This window comes from Drosophila simulans, chromosome 3R (assembly GCF_016746395.2).
Source record: "Drosophila simulans strain w501 chromosome 3R, Prin_Dsim_3.1, whole genome shotgun sequence".
Classification (NCBI taxonomy): domain Eukaryota; kingdom Metazoa; phylum Arthropoda; class Insecta; order Diptera; family Drosophilidae; genus Drosophila; species Drosophila simulans.
Window position 1 is genome coordinate 19,064,086 of NC_052523.2, and position 10,371 is coordinate 19,074,456.

Sequence of the window (10,371 nt, forward strand, 5' to 3'; positions counted from 1 at the left end):
CTGCAAATAATTTACGAGAATACCTAGTCGGGCCATTGTTGTTTCATTAATATTAATACAACATTTTACAGGCCATTGACTACTTATTTAATTGTAATTTGCGCAATTCCGTATTCAACGAACTGCCATACAGATGCGGCTTAATAAATGCAATATTTAATCGCTGTGTGGAAATTAACAGTTTGAGGCTCCTCGACAAATTTCAATTTAGCGGGCAGCATATGAAACATAAATAAATTATCGTATCCACGTCACTTGCCTATTTCATTAAGTTGTATTTTAAGTGCATGCAAACAATTACGAACTTATGAGATAATTAACTGCAAAAACAAAGTCATTTGCATAAGTAAGTCAATAAAGCGTGGAGTAATTATAAATTATAACGGATTTCGCTTTGCTTATCTTATGTAATCAGCTTTACGTGCTTAAATAATTAACATTGAATATGCTTTAATTAATTGTGTATGCGAACTAGCAGAAAAAAAACCATTTGATGGCTAACGAAGTTGAGTGAGCATTTAAGTCATATTTAAAGTATTATCTACATTGATCAAAATCGATTTAATTCTTGAACTAGGTTATTAGGTCTTTCATTCCTTCAATTCTTTTGTTTGTGTTCGATAACCTAATAATCCTTTAAACACCATCGAGAGTTCGTTAACAGGAGCGATATGGCTGCTCATCCATATGAATCTCATGAGCGAACTGTCCTGGACTGGCAGGGTGTCCCGCTGCCTCGGGAACTGCCCCAATCCCAATCCCAAACCCACTCCCATTCCCACCTCCGATGGCATCCCATCCGATCCGATGGCACAGACTGTATTAATGCGCTTCATATGTCAGCAGGGGCCATTCATCATCATTATGCTGATGCCAACTGAATGGCTGGCTGGCTGGCTGCTTGGATGCTCGTTTGTGCCAAACTGGAAAACAAACATAGCCGTGCTTTATGAGTGGAGCTCATCAGAGCAGCCAGAGAAAGGACTTGAATGGCAAAGAAAAAGTTTAAATAACTTTTACCCGCTCTCATGTCACAGCATTTAAAATGTACAATCGTCTGGCTGGAGAATGTGTATGTAAATTCCTGAGGGGGGAGGAGAAAGTCTGGTCTCGACTAAAAAAAAAAAAAAAAAATGGCAAAAAATAAAGCCAACTTACTGGCTGTTGTTATGTGAATGCTCTTGTTGTTGGCCAAAACGTTGTTATCAAAACGTTCTCGCTTAAACTTTATTAGTTTGACATGTGTGCTTTTTAGGATTTTAGGCACGTTTGATGAAACGTAATCAAACAAGCCGCAGAACATTTTGTCCTCTGTGGATTTCAGTACCAACTAATGGCGCAGTTTAGGGGTATATCATATATATATTTTGATTTTTAGTAGATGTGCATGCCTTAAACGGATTCAATTTGAGTGACATAAGCGTGCCACTTAAGTGTGCAACACATTTTTCCACATTGGGTATTCGATAGTCGAGCAATCAGCTTCACTTGATGAGCCCAGCCAGACGGTCGCATTTTTTGGGTAAATTTAAAAATGAAAAAGCAATGTGAGGCCCCTTAAGAGCACTTGTGTGCTAATACTTGCCGTAACTCACGGTACAAGTTGTAAGTAAATGTAGCTTTACGAGAGCGCAGACTGATGCAAAACTTTGCTCGGCGACATGTGAATCCTTTGTGTCCTCGAAAACTGAAACTCCGGCTCCGCCAAACGATGGCAGGGCAATAGTTAGGGCTCAGCCAGCCACTTGGCAGTGTGTCGTTCTTGCTCGCTGAACATTTTAATCGGCAGGAAATGATGTGAAAAACTTTTTAATCCCTTTAAATGGCAACTTTTCAATGCGCGTAGAAGTGCAGAACGTTAAAGCGATGCCGGGCTGGGAAAGCTCGGAAAGCCGGAAAAGGGCTTAAAGCCAGCAAAAGTCGTGAAACTTAATTATCCAGCCAACCAGCCATTCAGCCATTCAGGTGTGAGGGCGGCAGTTAATTTAAATGCGATTTAAAGGTGTATTTATTGTCGGCATTTGACTTTCGCCAAGCAGATTTAGTGCTTTGCGTATCTTAGATGATAAATAAAATTTGCAGCTGCCTAAATCTTCAAAGGGAACTCCGCCATATCCCCTGCAGGATATATGCATATGTACTATATGTGTGTGGCTATTCCGACCGATAAGCACCTGCAAATTCATAATTCAGATAAGTGTCGCTGGCCAAAATTCAACCTGTGCATCCGGAGCATTAGAGTAAATTCATGCAAATTATGTTAAAGTGGTGCAGCTGGAAGGCAAATCTGTGGAAGGATATGGGGCACGGAGGCTCACTCACCTGGTCGTCCTGCAAATTGTGTGATTCCATGCTCGAGCACAAATGTGTGTAAAATAATATTTTTGCACATTCTACGCCTTAAAACCATAAAATTGCATAATTTATAAATTTGAATATCTCACACATAAAAGCAGGCCCACAAAAGGGTACAAAAGTGGTATGAATTCGTAAGGTTGTCAGGCTTTTCGGGATGGAAGGAAAGAAGGAAAAGCGGGTTAAGGGGCCGGAAAACTGGTCAAATAGGCAGAGTCAAACGTTATTGCTTCGACCGAGCATTTGAAATGAAACACACACACACTTTGGCCAGTGGAAAATCGAGTAGAGACAGCAGCATTTTTGTTTCAGGTCAGTCAGCAGAATTTGTGGTCGAGCACATGAGCATTGTAATTTGGCTACGAAATTTAAAATGTTATAAATGCCCTTTTTGCGTTTTTGGCCAGCACCATAACAAGGCTGGTCAATATTTATTTGAAATGGAGAATTTCCTCGGCTCTGACTTTCAACAAAATCCCATTGACAGTTGATGCTGATTTCATGATTACAGGCCACACTGAGATCCAAAATAATAATTTCTGATTTATGGCTAACCAGCAGCAGTGCAGCAGTTCTTGCCAATTTAATTGATTTCTGGCCAGCAACCAGAATTTGTGGCATTTCTTTCTAATAATTTTCAAGTCCTTGCGGTTACCGCTGCACTTTCGCAAGGGGGGCGTGGCACTATCAACTTGGCAAACCCCTGAACTTCCATGTTTATTTTTATCGCACTTCCTTGACGCGTCGAGTTTCAAAGTTTTGCGAACAGACAACTGCGAGGGTTTTGCCTTCGGTTCAGTTGGTAGTAGTAGCGCACACGTGTAGTAAGCACACATGAGTTTGATTTTTGTAAAGTGCTGTGTGAAAGTTGGCAGGCGGTATGGCATAGTACGATACTAGGTAACCTCGACATGTTTATGAGCGTCTAAACCATGGAGTTCATGGACTCGGGCAGCTAGTAAATTGTTAAAAGTTTCGGTCCTCTTCGCGTCCATAAATGATAGTCAGTGCGTATTTTTACCCATTCAAGGCAATTAACAGTCGCTTTTTAATGCAGGACCAAAGATAAGCTCGAATATGAAACTAGAAATTTTTATATAATTTTCTATGAACTACTTTCGTATCCGAGACCCGCAATTAACAACACCTAATGGATGTAAACACTAATTATTGTTCACTGAAACCATTTTCAGTTGGAAATGACAGCGGATTCGTTACATTTAATAATGTTGACACACATTGCGAAGGGGAGTGAATTATACAAATATCTCGAATGCCTGTGCTCCCTAATTGTCCTACGGTCATCAACTTGTGGCCGGCTGCCAATGTCCAGATAAAGTGTATGTGGCAAACTATTGTCTCGCCGCTCCAGGACCTCAGCTGCTCTCCACTCCTCTGCACTCCACTCAACTCAACACGCCTCGACCCTCGAGTGCGTGCTACCGCAAGTATTTAAAATTGTTTTGGTAAGTGCCGGGTTACACCCATTCCGAGCCCATCTGTACACCCATCGCTACCCAATCGGCCACCCACCCACTCATCGGATGGCTGGCAGCGTTTGGCAGCAGGTGATAAAAGTTCAAAGTCATGTAAGCCACGTGGTCGTCGGGCTTGGTTTTGGTTTGGAGGGTCGTGGAGGTGCTGAATCTGCTTTATATTTGAATTTTCCCATCGCTCGCACGCAACTCGAGTGTCGGAGCAACAAAATGGATTTCGTCCCGTAGACTCGCTTCATTTTTCAACTCGTTCAACTTGGCGGCTTGTGAAGTTGAAACGTTTCAAGACCAGAGCAAACAGACTGCGCTTTTCTGAGCCAGGACCCCATCGTCCCTCCCTGCAGGACTAAGTCAATTGTAGGTATCCGCGCTTTTGTTCAAATCATTGAGAGAGAAAGCTGATTAAAAGCTTTGACATGTCAGGTGACATTATGCCATTCATGCATACTTCTTTTTACATACTCATAGTAATCAATAAAGTAATCAGATGGATTTATAAATTTTAATAAATAATAAATTCACAGTGCCATTTGTCGCAGTGTACCTTTGTCAGTCAACTAAAAGCGTTTAGTCCCAAAGGAAATCACCAGAGGGGCAAGTATCTAGGATGAGGTTTTCTAAGTTCCCAGGTTGACAGCATTTTCCAGGTGCACTTGCACACGATACACATCTTGGATAAGAGCTCCGGATTTTTTCGCAACGGTATGGGATGCATCCACTGTCGCCTCATATCTGTGAATTCCTTTCGCTGGATAATGTTGTCGTTATTCCGATCGAAGATGCAGAAAATCACATCCGTGAGATGCTGCGAGAGTTTTACGCCGGACACTACGTACGCAATGTGCCGCATAGTTTTCGGTGAGATATCCGCCCCGGTGAAATAGTAAAATGCGAGGGCGTTATCCATTATACTCACATCCTGGACAAACCGAAAGAAGGCCAAGAACTCCTCCAAAGTAATTCCACGGTCCATCTTGCCAAACTTGTTCTTGACCCGCTTGAGGATTTCACGACGTTCGCTTCGTGACTTCCTGAGTCCCAGGACCACCTTGGCGAAGTCCACTTCAGAGATCACCGAACTGAATATAACATCATGTCATGAATTATGATATTTTATCTGAAAATGTTCACTTACCTGGACTCCTTCAAGAGATTCTGAAACTGCTCCGTATGTATCTCGATGTGCAGGGCGTGTAGAAACTCCAGGAATTCCTCAATGCTCAGGGTCTTATTGAGTCGATGTCCGAAGAAGTGACTCTTCAAGTGGGAATTCATCATGGAGACTTCACCCTGCGTCATTGCCATGAAGACTGTGTCCAGTTCATCGATGGTCACGTCGCCATCACCATTCAAATCAAACAGCTTGAAGCCAATCCGTACATTTCGCTCCGGAATGGAGAGCAGGATGGTCAGGAGCACATAGTCACTGTAGGTCAGCAAGCCCCGATCCTCGATCTTTAGAAAGATGCTATCATCTTTAACTTCCGGTATCCATTTTTTGGCCGCCTGCTCATCCAGAATATGGAATTTGTCCAGGCCCAAGTTCTCTGGTTGCGTCAATCCGGGTTGAATGGATCTTAGGAAGTCGCTGGGAGTCATGTATAGTTCCCATTTACCAGATTTATTCTTCATTTTAATGGTGGCAAAGTAGCGGAAAATCTTGGTGGGATGGGCGTGCAGTCTCAGTCGATTTTCATACTGCATGATGGTATAATCACGAAAGGAATCCCGATGAGGACTTAAACGCTTGCGCCTATTGGTTTTTTGATCCTCCTCAAATGTAGAGGCGGCATGGAGTGCAGAAGACCATGGCCAATTTTCACCATTTTGGTCACTCAAGAAGTGCGAGAAAATTCCGGAAGCCGAACGGGAGCATGAGAAAATCAATGGCCAGAAGCGCGTCATATTAGGCTATTTCAAACTATCATAAACATGGAAGAGTCACGAATGATGGAACTGCGAATTTGGCTAGTGGAAAACGATTTATGTTTGCTCAGAATTTGGGTCAATTTTCTTTTTTATATTTTCCTATTTCCCTTTTATTTATATTTTTTGGTTTTTTTTTTTTTTTGCAGCCAAACTTGAACTGATTGATGTTGCCAGGCCTCGGCCTCTTGCTGATTTTTCCAGCCCTCCCCCCGGACCACCCACACTCACACACACACATACACACTCTCTCTCGATGGAAAAGCATTAAAAGTAATCAGGAGCGCAAATGTTTGCACTACGGAAATTCTGGTGAGATGGTGTTGGTGGCTGGGTGCCTGGACTTTATAAGGCCCCAGGGAAATTTGCGAACAATAAACGGGGCGGTGCCATGCGGTGCAGGGGGTGTGGCAAAAAAGTTTGCTTCGATTTGTGGATTTCCTCTAATTTCTGCACTGGATTTCTATGCATTTATGGGCGGTCAGCTGGCAATTTCGCCTGCCATTGTACTGAGGTGCTCGGCATATCTGAAAAAGTTGCCCCCAACTTCTTATTCTCGGCCGGCGTGCGACTGTGAAGGACCCTCGTTGGTAAGTTTCGCTTTCAAGGACTCTCGTTGGCTCGCAAAACTTTCGATGGGTCTTCAAGTCCTGCATTCGGCTAATAAAATGGGGCTAAGACGTGTGAGATATGTATATTGCTGAATAAAAGACGAGTTATACAAAAAATTTCTAATGAATCATGAAAAATAATTTGTATACAAATTTATACAAAGCCTGTTCGGAAAAAGCAAAAGCAACTTATTTATGAATTTTGATTAGGCTTTTATGTGTCTATGAATATTGCATTGAAAAATGCACACGGTATTTACAACTTATTTTAAATTGTATCTTTTGTTGAGGGCATCACAATTTTGTCCACCATTTAATGTGCAATTTCTATAAAACTATATTGAAGTGTAAACATTTATTTAGGCTTTAGCTACTCGTAAAATTCCTTTGTTTTAAATTATTTTCACTGCCTTTAAAATAATTTGTATAAAACAAATTTGTATGGCACTAATAAATATTTTCGCAGGCAAACGTAAGAGATGACAAAGTTGAAAAAGTGTTTGTTTAAATTGTAGCCTTCAAACAACAATATTCGCAAATTAATTTTAATCCCGAAAATGTTCTCCTTCCGTTCGAGTTTCGATAACATTATTTCAGAACTGAAAAGACAATATGCAGCTATTTTCTAACAATATCGTTTCAAAAGCCTGATTGGTGTAAATGCTGATTGACAAACGGATTGATTTCGATGCCACGTCCCGCATGTTAATTTGCCCATGCTGTTCGACACTTGATTAAAGCCTGTCACTTGCCTTGGAAAAGTCCGTGCTGCTCCACTTTGCTCACGTATCCCGGTGGAAATTCCCAGCTGACGGGATCTGGGTGTTGGCAAATGGGAATGTGGCCAACCAGGTGAATAATGCTCGCCGTGCCACTTAAGCCGGGCCAAAAGTTTAGGCCTCCCTTTTGTCAAACGCCTGTCAACCCGTAGCCCAATCCTTTTGTCCGATTCGCTGGCATTCGGCTGTCCTGGCATCGTGGCCTTCTCGCATCCTGACATTTGCATATGTGTGGAGTGTGCGAGTGTGTTTGCCCGGTTCACATAAACAACAATCAGAGCATAAACAAAGGTGCCGCCAAAGCCAGTCGAGCATTTGTGCGCTGCCGAAAATTAAGTTAAACAAAAAAGCAGCCGCACTCGCAGTGCAGTGAAAGTCAAACGGAAACGGAAACGGATATGCCTCCAGAATGACAGAAATTGTCACGTTTCTGCCTTTGAGTGTGGGTGACAAATACGGCTTTTCCCCAACCACACACAATCACAAATTTGCAGGCTGTTTATTGCTTTGATTTAACATCAATTGTAAACTGCTAGCGTTTGTGATTTGTTGTCATGTGTCACAACCTGAAAATGAAAATGGTGAAAGTGGCATAAAGTAGTAGGTATTGTGCCAAATTAATGAACTACTTTGCATGGACACTGAAAAAAATACCTATAACTTAAGTTATAATGACAAAAAAAGGAGCAGGGATAAATATGTTATAGCCATAAAATCTAAAATTCCCATATTAGACCATAACTATTTATCTATTACTTGCTAATATTTTTTGATAACTTTTTTCTCTGCTAAATCCGCGCTGCTTTGCATATGCAAATCGCGAAACCGCTTTTGGTATTTGGCGGATTTGTCATGACCACTTGACACACACAGATTTTCCCCTCGCGATTGGCAGGCATTCTGCGAACTAATATGAACGGCATATGCCAAATGCAGTGGGCCGAATGTGTGGGTGGGTGTACAGCTTTCCCTTTCACCCACTCACCCACTTACTTTTATCGAACTGCTGCACAGTAACGGCTTTCCAATCGGCTGAGCGGAAAAGCCGGGAAATCGGTCGAGGAGTTGTCTTTCTTTCGGCGAATTTCATTCTCGCCCCTTTTGTTGCCTGCCATTGCATTTCTTTCACTTGCCTGCCCCCCAAGACTTTTAATTTTATAAATTGTCTCTCATGTGTGTGTGTGTGTGTGCATGAGTGTGTGTGTGTAAAGGGGGTTTTCCTTTGTCGCCGGTCTGCCATTGTCGTCAGCTTAAGATTTTGATAAGCCATTGAAAAGTGTGTCTATAAGCACTCGAGCATTCAAGTGTCGCTTGTGCTTTGTTTGCCTTAACTATAAATGGCTTAATAACAGATTTCACAGCGACAGTTGATGTCTTCAGCTCGCTTTTCCGCCCGGTTTTTCCTACGCTTCACCCACTTCACTCCTCTTACTATAATTTGTTTGCGTTTGCATGTCGATGGTAAATGGAGAATTATTGAAATTTGAGTGGACTTCAAAGCGATTGCAAAAATCGAATTAGAACGCAGTGGCGAAAGTGGAAAAAATGGTAAAAAGAGACAATGGCAAAAGGACTCGCGTCCGTGGAGCGTGAATTATGTGATTTATGGCGGCGGCTTGTTTGCCAAACGCTTCCCAATTACATAAGCACTCCCATTCTGGCCTCCTTATCGGATCGCACAGAAAAAAATAAAACAACCCCCCCAAATAGGCGTAAAATATGAAATAAAATTCGCAGGACATCGTATGTTAAATGCGTTTGCAAATATGTTTGCCAAGAAACTTTTCGCGAGGGTTTTTTATTTGCAGGCCTCTGAGTCATTTTACTTCGCACAAGGGTTTTTCCGACAGGGTATTCGCAAACCTCCATCATCCATATGCTGGTTGGAATTTTATTTATTCTTTTCTCTTTTTTTTTTTTTTTGCCAAATTTGTTGCCTCAATGGACACACAGCGCACTTCCGCTTTCTGCCATGGAGCTCCTTCTTCCTTTTTGTTGTTTTTTGTGTTGTTTTGTGTCCGGGTAATAATTCTAGATTTATGAAAATTGTTTTTCCGTTAATGTTTGCCATGTTTTCGACGTTTTTATGTTGCTCCTCCAAGATGAAATTTACCCGAATGCACACGCACACATACTCTGCATAGAATCAGTTTCCTTCCGCTGAGACTGTTTGTTTACAGCAGCGGTCAAGATAATAGCGCTCTGGACTCGGCATATATTGTTCCCCACATTCCTAATTATATCTCTTTAAAATAAATGGATCCACCTTTAAAGAGTTTTACTTCCTTTGTAACAATTTCTCCCCCTCACATCGAGTGTGATATCATTTTCACCTCAGCTGTTGTCCTGCAGACTGTAAGTATTGTATTAGAAGGACATGGGCCTGGGAGTGTGAGTGGTCCACATTCCTGGCTGTGGAATGTGATCCCCGCAATTTTCGGCCATTTCCATTACGGCCCTGCACTCCAAACCCCGCCCACCGACTTTTCCGGGCTGATATGAAAGTTTTCGCCCAGACGCAGTTTGCAAATTTCAAAATTTGATTTCTGTATTCCACGAAAGGGTTGTTCGGCGTTTGATTAAATTTCCACCAGACCCCCTGACATTGCCATAAATCTTTCATGACTTTTAGAGGGCATTTCGGTGGGTGGTCCGATGGGTGGTGCTTTGGGTTTTGGGTGTTGGGATGGTGCTGCCTCGAAAATTGCTGCATACGTAACTGGGTTTTATGGTGCGTGTGCAGTTAGGAGAAAGTGCTCGGTAATGAGCGTTCGTCCTGCAAATCCTCTCGCTGATAAATGGGCAAAGGACCTGGCCAACTGGTAGGGGCTTTCACCTGGGGGTGAAATCTCTGGTCTGGCCGCTAATTAACAATTAACTTAACCGGTCAAAGCAAATAAGCCACACACAACAGTGCATTGCTTGCAGTCATTGCAATTATTTTAGCATGCAAATAATTATTTGTGCAAATAAACAAGTGCATTCGATTGTAAATTGATAATTATGCAAGCCATGTGGCTGGTAATTATGCCGAAGTCTGGTTGTGATGGTGATTCTGGCCCAATATACAGAGACGCATTTCCAATTCGCATTGCCCAGCTGCACAATTGCAATTACAAAGGAGGCCTGCCTCGAGTTTTTACTCTCCTTAAACTCCAACTAATGCTCTTCCTGTGGCCAGCAATTTGGACCGCAATCTGTTTA

At 42.2% G+C, this 10,371-nt stretch overlaps 1 protein-coding gene across 1 annotated transcript; it reads right to left on the reverse strand.

Annotated features, from left to right (window-relative positions):
* Window positions 1-3,899: 3,899 nt before the first annotated feature.
* Window positions 3,900-5,948, reverse strand: LOC27208327 (calcium uptake protein 1 homolog, mitochondrial). Its single transcript, XM_016183922.3, has 2 exons — window positions 4,987-5,948; window positions 3,900-4,930 (listed from the first exon to the last, which is right to left on the reverse strand). Exons 1-2 carry the CDS (start codon window positions 5,754-5,756, stop codon window positions 4,435-4,437), a joined length of 1,266 nt encoding a protein of 421 aa, XP_016035823.1. The 5' UTR covers window positions 5,757-5,948; the 3' UTR covers window positions 3,900-4,434.
* Between the last annotated feature and the right edge of the window lie 4,423 nt (window positions 5,949-10,371).

What these genes read in the sequence shown, in the direction of transcription:
- LOC27208327 (XM_016183922.3), bottom strand. Translation starts at nt 5,756, where the DNA reads ATGACGCGCTTCTGGCCATTGATTTTCTCATGCTCCCGTTCGGCTTCC. An exon ending in AATCTCTTGAAGGAGTCCAG is followed by an intron (nt 4,931 to 4,986) that starts GTAAGTGAACAT and finishes TGTTATATTCAG; the next exon opens with TTCGGTGATCTCTGAAGTGG.